Source organism: Eleutherodactylus coqui, chromosome 2, assembly GCF_035609145.1.
Source record: "Eleutherodactylus coqui strain aEleCoq1 chromosome 2, aEleCoq1.hap1, whole genome shotgun sequence".
NCBI classification, from domain to species: domain Eukaryota; kingdom Metazoa; phylum Chordata; class Amphibia; order Anura; family Eleutherodactylidae; genus Eleutherodactylus; species Eleutherodactylus coqui.
This window is the reverse complement of record NC_089838.1, coordinates 238157549-238172238: the sequence shown is the minus strand read 5'-3', so window position 1 is coordinate 238172238 and position 14690 is coordinate 238157549. Positions and strand designations below refer to the sequence as shown.

Here is a 14690-nt window from a genome sequence, read left to right as displayed (position 1 = left end):
TACTTTTTTGTTACACGTCTGACCCCGAGACGTACAACACCTCCTAATAATAAAAGTACAAGATCTGCACCCTTAGGGCTCATGTCCACGGGCAAAAGAAGAATTAAAATCCGCAGCGGATTTTAACTCTTCTCCCGCGCGCGGATCCGCACCCCATAGGGATGCATTGACCACCCGCGGGTAGATAAATACCCCCGTATGGTCAATAAAAGGGATTTTTTTAAAAATGGAGCATGAAAAAATCTGGACCATGCTCCATTTTCGTGTGGGTCTCCTGCGAGGACGGCTCCCGCGGGCTTCTATTGAAGCTTATGGAAGCCGTCCGGATCCGCGGGAGACCTAAAATAGGAATTTAAAAGAATTTACCCATCCGGAGCGGGCCGCGAAGCTCTGCTCTTCCTCACGGCCGGATCTTTCTTGCTTCGGCTCAGCGGATGTGCCCGGCGCATGCGCGCGGCCTGTCGGCGACGTGCCGCCGGCGTGACGAGTTCATCCGCCGGCCGAAAAAGAAGATCCGGCCGTGAGGAAGAGAAGACCTTCCCCGCCCGCTCCAGATGGGTAAATTCTTTTAAATTCCTATTTTCAGCGCCCATGTCCATGGGGCAGGAGGGACCCGCTGCAGATTCTCCATGTCGAATCCGTAGCGGGCCTGATTTTCCCCGTGGACATGAGGCCTTATAGGGGTTTTCTCACCACTTACAATTGCTTCACAAGCACTCGGTCCTTCCTGGTTGTTGCTGACCCGGTCATGTGACTGCCTCAGCCAATCACTGGCTATAGAAGGTCACTGCTGTGACCAGTGATTGGCTGCAGCTGTCACGTGTCCTGATCAGCGGCAACCAGAGAGAACAAAGTGATTGTGAAACTATTTTAAGGGGCGGGGGAACCCTTTTAAGTTCATGTGGACATGTACAGATTACAAAATCATCAAGGCTACAGACCAGAATGTGATCGTAAACGTTTGAGTCACAAGTTTTGACAAGTATCATTCCTGTAATAGAAAAAAAACTAAATGTGACAGCACATGTGACCTCTGATTGAGATATTATTAAAAATTATCACTATCCCACCAAAAATACAGAAGAGGTGATGAATGTATGAGTGCTGGAAGCCCGACACCTGCAACTCCCGGGGATCATGAGAGCGGTACACCCCAATTACTTCAAGTGATTGGCATGTATCACCACCTCTGCATTCACGGCTGAACTCACCCTCTGCCAGTCCCATAGAAGTGAACACAGCAGTGGTCATGCATGTGCATCATTGCTCTATTCAGTACAGGGCCTCCAGAGGTCAGTCCCTCAGAGGTCATACATTGAGCACCAGTCGTAAGGATGAAGATCCTGAACACTTATTTCTTACTAAATATGGAGGGATCTTGTATTAGAAGAGGGCTATAAGTCCTGAGCCCCTAACATGGAAATCAATGTAAAGCGCTCAGTCCTGTTGCCTGTAAACACACCCCACCCCTTCTCAGCCAAAGTCCACAGGTAAACAGTTGGAGCTGCCCTTTAAATACTCAGTGGGGTCCTATATACATTTCCTAAATATTACAATGAAGCCATTTGAAGAAACAGATCAATACATTGACTCTAACAATGATGATGTGCCGAGTATTACCTGAGCTCCCTTCATGATCTTCTTGGCCTTGGAATTGAGATAGTAGTCTCCCCAGAGAGTCTTCAGCAGAACGGCAGACTTAATACCAACTTTCTGACTATACAGCTGGGCAAAGTGATCAACTCTAAGTATAGATAGAAAAAGGAAAATACATCTTATTTTTTTGATGACGCTGACACAGACTTGGAAGTTAACTTATGCTTTAAGCCTTAGGCCTCCTTCCCACGAACGGATTTACGCCGCGTAAATCCGCGGCAAAAATCCGCTGCGTTGCCCCCTGCTATTAGGTTCTATTGAACCTAATAGCACAATGCTCACGATGCGTAATTCCACCGCGGAATTATGCACCGTGAAATCTCCCGTTCTCACCCGCAGCATGTTCTATTTGCCGCAAGTGTACGCGCTGACGGCTTCCATTGCAGTCAATGGAAGCCGTCCGTTCACGCTATCTCCCGCTGCAACCAGTGGAAGATAGCGTGAAAAAACGCTTCCCCGCCTACCGCCGCGCGTCATATGACGCGGCCGGCGCGTCACGTGACACGGCCGGCCGCGTCATGTGACGCGGTGGGCGTGTCACATGACGCGACGGCGGTGGGCAGGGAAGCGTCTTCACGCTATCTTCCGCTGGTAAGTATGGGGTCTCTGGGGGGCGCCGTGACGGGCTTCACTGCGGAATATTACACGGCGGAGCCCGTCACGCTCGTGGGAAGGAGGCCTTATACTGTACATAGCGAGAAAATGCTACATATCCATTCTGGGGCTGTAATATAGCAGTCTACTTGATAGAAGATAGCACTACAGCCCAGTAGATAATTTGTACTAGTTTACTAGGTTTGGACATTTTCATTTTGTCACAGGTATTCCCCAACAAACTGATCATAAGGGGTCCTGCTGCTGAGAACCAATAGACCCCATTATAGTGAATGGGGTCCATCTGGTGCCATGCGGCTCTAGCAAATGCCGGATCGACCTTCTATTTGTTCAGCTCCTAGGACGGAGCAGAATAATGGAACCTCCCATAGCGCTAGTGTAAACTGTAAGAGGAGACAATCAGCAAGAAAGGAAGTGTTAGAGGGTCCCCAGGTAAGTCAATAAGCAGTCTGTGTAATGGACTGACATGCTAGAGTGAAGGAAGCCCTTTGTAGATGGTCCCTGCTCTGGCTGATAGATGAGGGTCCTGAACAGGGCAGCCCCTCTATTATCTTACTATTTCCTACTATGCCATCTCCCATCTATAGTTAGAAGCTTTTATAAGTTGGCTGCTGAATTACTTTCTGAATTAAAGTCTGATTTTTCAAGCATCTGCTTTAGCACCATAAACATCCCACCATTACACTAGCAGACCCTCACCTCCTGCCACTGCCTATATGCAGAAGTAGTAGTCTGACCCTTGCCCACTTAGGTCTGGTCACACTTGTGTTACAAATGTGCCCATGACTAAACTACTGATGATCTACCCTAAGGATAGGTCCCCAACAGTTGATCAGTGGGTCTCTGCCACTCAAGACCCTCGCCAACCAGCGGTTTGCCGGGCTGCTATCAGTGTGTACAGAGCAGTGAACAGACAGCTTCTTACACTTTGCAGCACTGTTGCCATTGAATGCCTACAAAGTGTACAGAGTTCTTTACTTCTGGCCTCTGTAAACAGCTGGTTGATGGGGGTTCCGATTGCCAGACCCCCACCCATCAACGATCCTGAGAAGAGGATACACAGAAGTGGACAACCCCTTTAACATTTTTTTTCTTTTTTGAATGGCGTTAAAGGGGTTCTCCAGTTGTTAAACATTGATGGCCTAGCCTGAGAATAGGCCATTGATAGAAGATTACTGGGAGCCTGCTGCTCAGGACCCCTGCTGATTAGATATTTGCTAGGCCAGTGTGCCCATGCACTGAACTGATTTTTGCAGTAAGCAGACAGCTCTGTTCCCACCACAGTGGCCCAGCCTGGTACTACAGGCAAAGTTCCCATTGAAGTAAATGGCCTGTAATGCCAAAACTGGCCACTGCAGTGGGAACGAAGCTGTCCATTTCCTGCAAAAATCAGTTTAATGAACTAGCACACTGGTTTGGAGAGCAGCCAGTCCACTATTGGTAACTTATCCTGAGGACGGCCATCATCAATAGTTTACAACTGGACAACTCCTTCAATGATACAACTTGCAGGAAACTAATTCAATACAACCTCACACCATCCAGTAATAAAAGATATATACAACAAATGTATACCTTTTTCTTTTAAACATGGGAGAGTATAACAACAGCTGGCATTCATTGGGTGTATCATTTTTTTTTATGTTTAACACCTCACACCATACATCTTGGGATATGTCGTTTTTTAGAACAAGTTAAGGGGAAAAAAAATATTATTATATACACACACATTTATGACATATTCATGGAGTTGTGGGTAGCGCAGGCCGGACTCATGCAACATTTATCGTATTGCCAATCGCATGAAAAGTAAATATTGCAGGTACAGGATACATCTTACCAGGACTTATCTCTCAACGCAGAGGGAGCTGTGAGCTCAGCATCTTAATATCCCCCTAGGGGTAAACTGCAATCACAACCGCGTGTCACTAATCTATGTGTCAAATGCCAATGCAAGCAAGTAACATTTTCAGAACTGATCTAAAGTTGGTAAGAGTTCTACAGGCATTATTACTACCTCATCACGGTCATTGTATCAAATTTAGCTTTTTACGATATAACTATAATATTTTTCTTGGTCAAATGAGTCCAAAAATAAACTCATAGCTCAGAATACAGTAAAGTCTGATGGTTATACGTAAAACTGGCCTCCTACATTAACTAGAATCCTACTGCTGTCATAAAGTGAGAAATGATGTGATAGTAGAAACCTCCTGTCTTTACAGGCACCTACACATCATTCATAGGTCACGCTGCACCGCTAATCACCTGAACGGAGACCATGTCAGCACTCAGTGCAGAGCCACAGCGCCATCTAGTGTCCAATACCGAATAATGACAGAGAAAGCAGCCAATGCAAACAGACAACACCATAAACACTCAGGATTAAAAGGCTTTATGTTAGAAATTAACTTTATGACGAGTTATAAAAGACAGATGGGGATCCAGAGGCCACTGCTGAACAAGATCCTGATGCAGAGGTAACTCTGCATGTATTTTAACACAAGGAAATTGTGCTTTTTTTTCCCTCTACAAGAAACAGAACTCAGTTTTCTAAACCAGTAACGGTCCAGCCAAAAGGATATATTTTTGTTTTAATTTACACAAGGCCACAACATAACAAAATGTAAAAAAGTGAAAGGGTCTGAAGATTTTCCAAAATGTATCGTATATAAACAAATACAAATCTTATACGTTTAACATGCAACCATACATTTCAATACTTTGTCTGTTCTTACATAAATAAGTCTATGTCTTTCACTATAAAAGCATCTTAAAGTTTTGTAGTTGAACAATTTTTTCTTCAAGTATATGAAAAGAAAAAAATCTATATCCATTCAGATTCTGTAACCATACAGCTGTGTGTCACCGCAAACTTACTTTTTTGGGAGAGGGACAAAAAAAACTAAGTGATCTGCTATGCTTTTCTATCCCACAAAGAAAACCTACACAAACGTGAGTGAGGTCAAATGTATTGAAAAATATGCACTTCTGAACCAAGTGTGACGGATTGCAGTCTATGGGTACATCAAGGAAGACATTTCAATACTTTTTTTGTACTAAAAATGACATGCTCTGTGGATGGCTAAAAACGTGATGTGAACAGCTTTAAAATTGATACAGTAGTATTAGCTGAAAAAAGGTATTTGACAAGGAATTTAAAGGGGTCCACCCTGTACCCTCTATCCATCCAAGAGGTACGGATCGGATCTAGGAGGGATGCACTGCTGGGACCTGCAGCAATTCATTTTAGCCTCTGGGTAAAGCATTCAGTGTGTCCTTGTGTCCCCTGAAACAACTGTCAGCTCATCTCCCCTCTGGATAATAGGGGTACGGAGCAAGTACATTAAAAAAGGTTGTCTATAGCAGATATACCCTTTAAAAAAAGTTAAAAAGATACTAAAATAAAGTTTTTAAAAAGCTGCTTACGTAAACCCCCAGCCGTCCATGGCACTAGCAAACACCACATTGCCCTGGTCTGGAGAGAAGTAGAGATGGGAATCATCCGTCTCATCCAAGCCTGCACTCCAGTCATAGAGCTGGTCTCCATCTGTGGTCTCCGTTGTAGTGTCTTTGTCGGCTCTTTCTTCCAGGACCTTGGAGGTGAAGAGCGACCCGGTCACAGCGTTCACCTGGAAAACGGCAACAGGCGGTCAGGGTCACATTTAGGAGAAGCGCTAATTCCCGCGCTCCTGTTCTGCAGTTACCTGCTCCAGTATCTTCTGCAGATGTGTGTAGGCTTCTTGGGAGGAAAGCTTCAGCTCCACTATTAATCGATCAATCTTATTGATCACCAGCAGCGGTCGAATGTTCTCCAGCCAGGCCTGTCGTAGCACGGCTTGTGTCTGCAACATGACGCATGGGAAGTCAAACAATACACCAAGATCTATTGCATATGTGTACAACAGACATGGGCCTACAAGCAATGAGATATATGAACGTGCATCTGTCTGTATACACAGTGTGCGTCTGTTTACAAGGGCCAATATTCTGTTCATATTCAGTCTGGGTCTTTTAGGGACTAGATATAGAAAGCACACCCACTGAATTAAACTGATGCTGCCATTTTTTTTTTTATGTGCAACATGTCCTATTTTGGTCTATATTTACAGACCGATATAGCCCATGGGTGCATATAGAATACACAGCGAACATGCACTAGCATCTGTATTCACTGCTGGTTTTTGGGGGTTTTTTGTACCCTGTTTTCTGTGGATTGTGACAAAACAGACATCACATGGAAATTTTTTTGTGTGTGCGTGAAAAACAGCGATATTCTGCCGCGGGAAAGAAGGGGTGAGCACTGACAGGTCTTCGAGATGAGCCTATCTAATGGATAGGCTCACCGCAGAGAATCGCGGCAACCGCAGCATGCCGTTATTTAAATCCTGCGAGCAGAGAATCGCTCGCGGGCACTGCGCTTTCTATAGTAATTCTATGGAAAGCTTCACAGAGCGTGACCAGAGGGCGATTTATCGCTAGTGGATCATCGCCCGTGGACAGGCAGCCTAAAGGGGTTTTCCAGACAAATTCTACTGATGACTTATCCTCAGGATCGGTCATGAATAGTTGATTGCTGGGGATCCGCCACTTAAGATCCCCAGCGATCAGCCGAATGCCCGGCCAGCGGAGCTGGACACCATCGAGATCGGAGCAGGAAGTCTAATGGGCGACTTCGCTCGCACTGAAATTAATGGGAGTGAAGCCACATATTATACTTCCAGCTCCACATTGGGGTCAAAGTAGGAAGTGTAGTAGTAGAGTTCATTTCCAATTATGTCAATATGAGAGAAGCCGCCTTTAAGACTTCCTACTCCAAATTACACTGGCAGCAGGCTGGGCAGTCAGCATCTGACTAAGATGACCTTGCCTGGAAAACCCCTTTAATGCAAAGTATGAAATGTGTGTTTTATTTAAATATCCCAAGCAATATGTTCCCCAAGCATTGTATAGCATACCCGGGCATGAAAAGGCCTTTATTGTTATAAAAAAAAAAGATATATAAAACTAAAAGTACAGGATTTTCTTGCGGACAAAAAAAACAAGACAGTATTGACCTAGCAATGTGCAGTGCCTATATCTTAAGAGTCCTTCAGGACACCCGCGGCGGTGAGTGAGCCCTCCTCTGCTTCGTTTTTTCAAAGTCAGATTTTTGCAGCTGTGGCGGCTGAGGGAGGCGAGGAGCTCGATGGATCCTGACCCCTGTCCTAGCAAGCCCCGGCTGCAGGCGCAGCACCGCTGGACACAGATCACTGTGTTGGCAGACAGGTGGCAGCACTGAGTAAAAGAAGCCAAATAGGACCTGCATCACGCTGCAGACCTGTCCAGCCTGCAGCCCTGTGGTCTCTGGACTGTCTGTCTGCGTGAGAGCACTGGAGGAGCGAGACGGCAGGGCCGGGGCTGTGCTCGTCAGTGGTTATAGACTACAGGACTGTACTAGTGCACCTTGGAGAAGGAGGAGGGTTGGATAATATACTATACCGCACAGTGTACGCTTTCTTTGCAGTGCCCCAGTGTATAGTAAAGTGAGGTCTACTGGGCTTTCCCATATAGTTAAAAGAAAGGAATACCAACACATACCACCCCAATGGAGGCTAAGAAGACACTTGTTGGGTATCAGTCAAATGAATGGAGCCTATGAAAACATTCGGTTTATGCTTTGCCAAAGCATATACCAAAAATAAAGGCAAAATACTACGTGAACATAGTCTGAAACTAACGAAAATCAATGTTGCTGCACAATAAAGCACACAAACATTCATGGAAGTCAAGGGGTGTGAATACTTTATGTTATAGGCAGCGTACACCCAAATATCACAACTCTCATTTATATTTAAGTCTCTCTAAGTCTCTGTGATCCAAGTCCACATTGGGCAAGTACTTACCTGAGGACAAACACCTTCTACAGCATCTACCACGATAATGGCCCCATCACAGAGGCGGACAGCTGTTGAGACCTCAGAGGAGAAGTCAACATGGCCGGGAGAATCTATGAGGTTGACTAGATATTCTTCATGCCCTGCGAAGGTATGATCCATATTCAAAATAATTCATTTTCAATAAGCATGTCAGGAACGTACAGGATTAAACTCGTAACACCGTGTGTAAAGAGGAAAAATAGTATTACTAAACTCAAGAAAGACGTCCAGGCCCCTCTTAAACTCTTATGGAATTTGTCATCACCACGACCTCAGGAAGAGTTCCATAGTCTCACTGCTCTTACAGTAAAGAACCCCCTTCTATGTCAATATCTAGAAACCTTCTTTCCTCTAGAACAGTATTTCTCACCTTCAGTCCTCAGGGACCCCCACAGGTCATGTTTTCAGGAGATCCTATAATAAGAACACCTGCGGCAATGTCTGAGGCACCGACAATAATTACATCACCTGTGCAATACTGAAAAAATGACCTGTTGGGGGGTCCTGAGGACTGGAGTTTGGAATGCCCCCATGTTACAGTCACAGCCCCGGGTATAGTTGATGGGAGAGAGCTCTGTATTATATATAAAACGGAGATCTCTCCCATATATATGTATTATATCTCCTGATATATTTATACACACCCCACTGAGCTTTTTTCCTAAACTAAGTAACCCTAACTTTGATAACGTCCGCCTATTCCTTTTATTACTTTACATTGGTGCAAAAAAACTGCACACAATAGAGTGCCAGTAGAATCAAATTCAGATAACAGTTATAGCCTTCATCAAACAGGAAAGTAAAGGCCGATTTACACGAAAAGATGATTACTCAAAATTCGTTCAAAGATAACTTGAAAGGCAGTTTTAAACGATCATTTTGCATAAACCACTAAGTAGCTACTTGGATACTTAGTAGCTTATTAGCGTGCAAATGAAGCCTTTCGCTGAATGCAGATAACAGCTGGAGGTCTGTTATTTGCATTCAGTTCCATTGTTCTCGAGTGGGACTGCAGCTGGAGCGCTGTCTTCTGCATACTTCTGCCATATTCTCTGAGCGGGATACCAGCTGAAACAATAGTATCAGTGGTATGCCGCCAAGAACTCAGCGCGCGGTCCTGATAAGACTCATCGTTGTCTTTCAGCCAGCTGAAAGACAACGATGAGCGAATCGCTGACAAACACTGCACGATGTCCGCACATTTAGACACAACGATTCTCACTCAAAAGACGGCTTTGAGTGAATTTTGAGCGAAAATCGTTGGGTGTAATTGGGCCTCTAGCTGGGCCTTTGTGCTCAAGCACTAAGCTAATTACTGCAGGAAGCAAACGGCTCTGTTCCTACTGCAGTGATCAGGCATGGTATTGCGGATCAAGTTCCCATTTACTTCAATGCCTGTAATACCCAGTCTGGCCACTCTAGTGAGAACATGGCTGTCTGCTTCCTGCAGAAATCAGCTCAGTGCATGAGCAGAAAAGCCCAGCTTACAGCTTATCAGCAGAGGTCCCAGACCCTTGCCAATCTAGTATTGATGGCCTATCCTAAGGATAGGTCATGAATAGTTTAAAACGGGACCAACCTTTTAATTTAGCACCACAGAGCTTCCCCTTAAATGCAAAAGAAAACATTAAAAAAAATAGAAGCAACAGTCAGCAATGTACAATATATACCTTCTTTGTACTGCAGGGATATGGCGCTGGATTTCATGGTGATTCCTCGGATTTGCTCATCTTCTCGACTATCCATATAACGTAACTGCAATGATGATTAACGGTTACAACAGGCAGTCAAGACAAAGCCTTCTTCTAAAAAATACCAAAGAGTAAAAAAAAAGATACCTTTCCTGCTAATCTATTGGAGATGATCCCATTGCTGGATATCAGACAGTCCGCCAATGTAGTTTTCCCTGGAGAATAAAGAAAGAGAAAGAGTTGTGGAAAAAAAAATTAACCCCTTCGTGTCCATCAACTGTATATATACATCCTAAGGGTGCATTCAGACGACCGTATATCGGCCGGGTATTCACGCCGACCGATATAAGGCGTCTCTCTCTGCAGGGGGAGGAGGCTGGAAGAGCCGCGAGCAGTGCTCTGAGCTCCCGCCCCCTCTCTGCCTCCCTGCACTATTTTTAATGAGAGGCGGGATGGGGGCGGAGCCAATTCCAAGGGTGGAACATGTCCAAAACAAAATGAGGAACCTGTTCCGATACTTTATTTCAACATAAAAACACTAGTCAAAAAAAAATTATATTATATATATATATACACATACATACATACATACACACACACATAAAAAAAACAACTTTTAGATAGCCCTATATGTCATGAAAATAAAAAAGGCAGCAAAAATTATTTTGGTAGCTAAATGAAAACAAATAGGGCCGAAAAACCACCACATGGGTAAAATCCCTAAAAAGTGTCTGGTCCTTAAGGTACAAGACAGCCTGGTCCTTAAGGGGTTAAGATGAGCGGAACAGCCAGCCCCCTCTGATGCCCTGAGGGATACAGAGTCCATCCATCATGACAAGGCTGGATGTTCTGACCCCGCAGGTCCAGGTAAGGATTCTGCCCACCCCCACCCCCGGACACCCCTTACAACATATGGTTGTGCTGTGGCGGTGCAGTGATCGCGGTGCTGTTATGGTAGTAATTATTGGGACTGTATTCTTAATATGCAGTGTTTCCTGGGGCAGCTTTACCATTAAAGTTGAGAAAAACTGCAGAAAACTAAGGCTGCCTGCACACGGGCGGAAATCCCGCGGCGGGATTTCCGCCCGTGTGCAAGGCTGCATAGGAGTGCATTACAATACGCACTCCTATGCAGACGGCCGCGCGAAATCTCGCGCGGCAAACAAACCACGGCATGTCCTATTTTTGTGCGGGGCTCGCAGAGCCTCGCACAGAAACGTCACTCACCCGGTCGCCGGCTCCGGTCTGCGCATGCGTCGGCAGCCGGCACATGAAAGAGTCGGGGCCGCCGGGTGTGGGTGAGTACACGCTCGTCTCTGCAGGCGCTTGGGTCGGGTCCCGCGGCGAGAATTCTCACCGCCGGATCCGACCCGCTCGTCTGCAGGCGGCCTAATGCAGCACAACTACAAGATGTGAACCCTGACTTCTAGTATTGACCTCTGCAACAAAACCCACAGTCAAATGCACATCCATTACCTACACCACCACAAGCCCAAATCATTCCCACAGCCAGCTGGCCACCTACCGTGGTCGACATGAGCCAATATACAGATATTGCGGATGTTAGCAGGCTTCTTCTGTAGTGCAATTATCTTCTCCAAGCTGACCGGCCCCATGGTGTCACCTGCAGATAGTAATACACGGGTCAATAACAGAAGAGAGCATCCCAACCTGAAGCTCCATTTATGCTCCGCATTAATAACTTCTGTTTTCGACAATTTAAAAACTGAAATAGAAAAACCCTGTAATATGCAGGAGGAGGACCCGGCGGCCCCGAGGAGAGGGCTGCACGAATTCTGGAGCGTCTCTTCTTAGAACTCTACATTGGACTGGTTCCTCCTAAAAAAAAAAGTTTGGTCCGGTGTTAGCCAGTAGAGCAAAATGTGATTGTTCTCAGTAAGAGAAACCAAGTCATCTTGTAGATGTGATAACTAATACTGGCATCATCTACAAGATGACTTGGTTACTCTTGCTGGGAACAATCACATTTTTCTCCTAAAAATTAATGCATAAATTGACAGCTGGGTGTTACTGGTTGGGGGCGTGTCCAGTCCGACATTGTCCAATTAATGCAGGCAGCACCAGACTGCATGGGCGCATGGACACACCCCTTTGTCAAAAGAAATGGTAACATCAGGGGCCAATTAACTGCCCAATTTCAGAAGGAATCAGAAGAAAAGATATTCCAGAACCGTATACATTGTGTGTATACACTGAGGAGTGGTGATGGGCGCTCTTTACTCCCTGCTGAGCCTGTGTATACATTCAGGGGTGGTGATGGGTGCTCTTTACTCCCTGCTGAGCCTGTGTATACATTCAGGAATGGTGATGGATGCTCTTTACTCCCTGCTGAACCTGTGTATATATTCAGGGGTGGTGATGGGTGCTCTTTACTCCGTGCTGAGCCTGTGTATACATTCAGGAGCGGTGATAGGCGCTCTTTACTCCCTGCTGAACCTGTGTATACATTCAGGGGTGGTGATGGGTGCTCTTTACTCCCTGCTGAACCTGTGTATACATTCAGGGGTGGTGATGGGTGCTCTTTACTCCCTGCTGAACCTGTGAATACATTCAGGGGTGGTGATGGGTGTTCTTTACTCCCTGCTGAACCTGTGTATACATTCAGGGGTGGTGATGGGTGCTCTTTACTCCCTGCTGAACCTGTGAATACATTCAGGGGTGGTGATGGGTGCTCTTTACTCCCTGCTGAACCTGTGCATACATTCAGGGGTGGTGATGGGTGCTCTTTACTCCCTGCTGAACCTGTGCATACATTTAGGGGTGGTGATGGGGGCTCTTTACTCCCTGCTGAACCTGTGTGTATATTCAGGAGTGATGATGGGCGCTCTTTACTCCCTGCTGAGCCCGTGTATACATTCAGGAGTGATCATGGGTGCTCTTTACTCCCTGCTGAGCCTGTGTATACATTCGCACACAGTACAATATATTCATCGGATGTAATGTTACAAGTGTGGTCCAGTCCTTGCTGCAGGATATTATGTCACTATGGATACAAGACTAGTGCAGTTGTGTGACGAGGAGGAACAAAGGCTTTGGTACCCATTCTAGCGATAGATGGGGGTCTCCCTAACACCCATCAGACATTTATCACCCATCCGGTGCATTCGCGATAAAAGTCAATTGTGGAACAAACTATGTCAGAGGATTCCTTTTTTTCCCCCAAACCCAGGTTCAAATCAAACTGGGGAGGTAGGTAGAGGTGAGGATCTGCTCCCTCCTCCACTAGGAGTATAGTCAACGGGGGCCAGACAGGGCTGTTTGACTGCATACAGAGACCAAACCGTTCGGCCGTGAGAAAAGTGGCATCAGGTCCGACCGGGTGCGGCGGGTCACGTGTTATCTCACCGCATCTCCTGATACTTTGGGGGGGGGGGGGGGCTGTCACCACTGTTTAATTTCACTAATACATATGCGTAAAAGAAAAACAATTTCTTGGGCCGGCCGCACATGAGCAGATTTGAATTGCGGAATCCGCGGCATTCGGCATCCATTAACAAAAATAGAACATTTGCTCGTCCGCTCACACAAGCGGGCAGCGATTGCGATTTACACTTGCGAAAATTAAATCGCAGCATCTCCTATTTTTGCCTGGAGTTCGTGCGGACGGACGGCTTCCCCTGAAGTCAATGGAAACCGTCCGACCCGAAGCCTACCCGGGATGTCAGGTAGAGATCTTTACAGGGCCGCGCGGACAACGGGGGTCACAGGATTCCACTGCGGCTCCACATGTGGATTCTGACCAGTTTGTGAGCAGCCGGCCTTTAACTTAAACATAAACCTTTATATTATTATTTGTGCGGTGACAGCCTGCAAAATCCCATGCTATGGTATATATGACCGACGTGGTGACAGATAACCCCCGAGCGGAGGGAGACGTGATAACAGGTAACCTGCTGCCAATGTCGGACTGAAGCCCCCCTCTCCCCGCAGTCACACCTCTCACCGCTGCGCAGGGTAACAAGCCTGACCTACGGAGCCTCAACATACTAGTCAGCACAGGTGACAGGTGCAACACAGACAACCGCCCTCCTGTGTACTGACTACAACCCCCAGCGGCGGTCTGTCATGCTGGGACTTGTAGATGCTATCACTACTGGTACAGAGCACGTGATTGGTAATAGGCTGCAGCAGGCGCAGTGTATAAAGGCCAGGAATCCCCTCGGCCCCCGTGCCAGAGGCGAGCAGAGACCCCAATACTCCCCCGGGGTGACCGGACTTGTCACTAGCTCACCGGTCACTGACAGCTCCCGTACTCCGACATGTGCAGCCCACGCCCGGAAGTCACTCAGCAGCACGCGTGCTCCAGCCTCACCGTGCGTCTGACGTCACCGCGTAGCTCCTGCGCTGTTGATAGGACGCTCCGCTGTTACTAGGCAACCTCCTGCTTACCTAGTTACCAGCACAGCGGTGTCTGTGTGCTTACTGCTACCCCACCGACCAGCAGCACGGAGACATGAAGCGCAAATGCATCTGCGAGATATGTACCTGCGGGTAGGGAGCAAGGAGACCCACAGAGCCCACCTGCTCTATCTCCTATCTATCTATCTATCTATCTATCTATCTATCTATCTATCTATCTATCTATCTATCTATCTATCTATCACATATCTATCTATCTATCATCTACCTATCACCTACCTATCTATCTATCATCTACCTATCACATTATCTATCTATCTATCTATCTATCTCTCATCTACCTATCACATATCTATCTCATATCTATCTATCTATCTCATATCTATCTATCTATCTCATATCTATCTATCTATCTCATATCTATCTATCT

General features: G+C 46.3%; 2 protein-coding genes across 2 annotated transcripts in view; one reads left to right on the top strand and one right to left on the bottom strand.

Moving 5' to 3' along the window:
• EFL1 (elongation factor like GTPase 1) overlaps window positions 1–14202 on the bottom strand; it is a 212992-nt gene extending 198790 nt beyond the window's left edge. The window contains exons 1-8 of the mRNA XM_066592683.1: window positions 14133–14202; window positions 11406–11504; window positions 10028–10095; window positions 9860–9944; window positions 8157–8290; window positions 5979–6116; window positions 5701–5903; window positions 1621–1744 (exon numbers count right to left, since the gene is read on the bottom strand). Of these exons, the coding sequence (XP_066448780.1) occupies window positions 1621–1744; window positions 5701–5903; window positions 5979–6116; window positions 8157–8290; window positions 9860–9944; window positions 10028–10095; window positions 11406–11496 (843 nt within the window). The 5' untranslated portion in view covers window positions 11497–11504; window positions 14133–14202. The remainder of the gene's footprint in view (window positions 1–1620; window positions 1745–5700; window positions 5904–5978; window positions 6117–8156; window positions 8291–9859; window positions 9945–10027; window positions 10096–11405; window positions 11505–14132) is intronic.
• A 76-nt stretch (window positions 14203–14278) lies between these two features.
• Window positions 14279–14690, top strand: part of SAXO2 (stabilizer of axonemal microtubules 2) — a 28153-nt gene continuing 27741 nt past the window's right edge. The window contains exon 1 of the mRNA XM_066592682.1: window positions 14279–14392. Within this exon, the coding sequence (XP_066448779.1) occupies window positions 14355–14392 (38 nt within the window). The 5' untranslated portion in view covers window positions 14279–14354. The remainder of the gene's footprint in view (window positions 14393–14690) is intronic.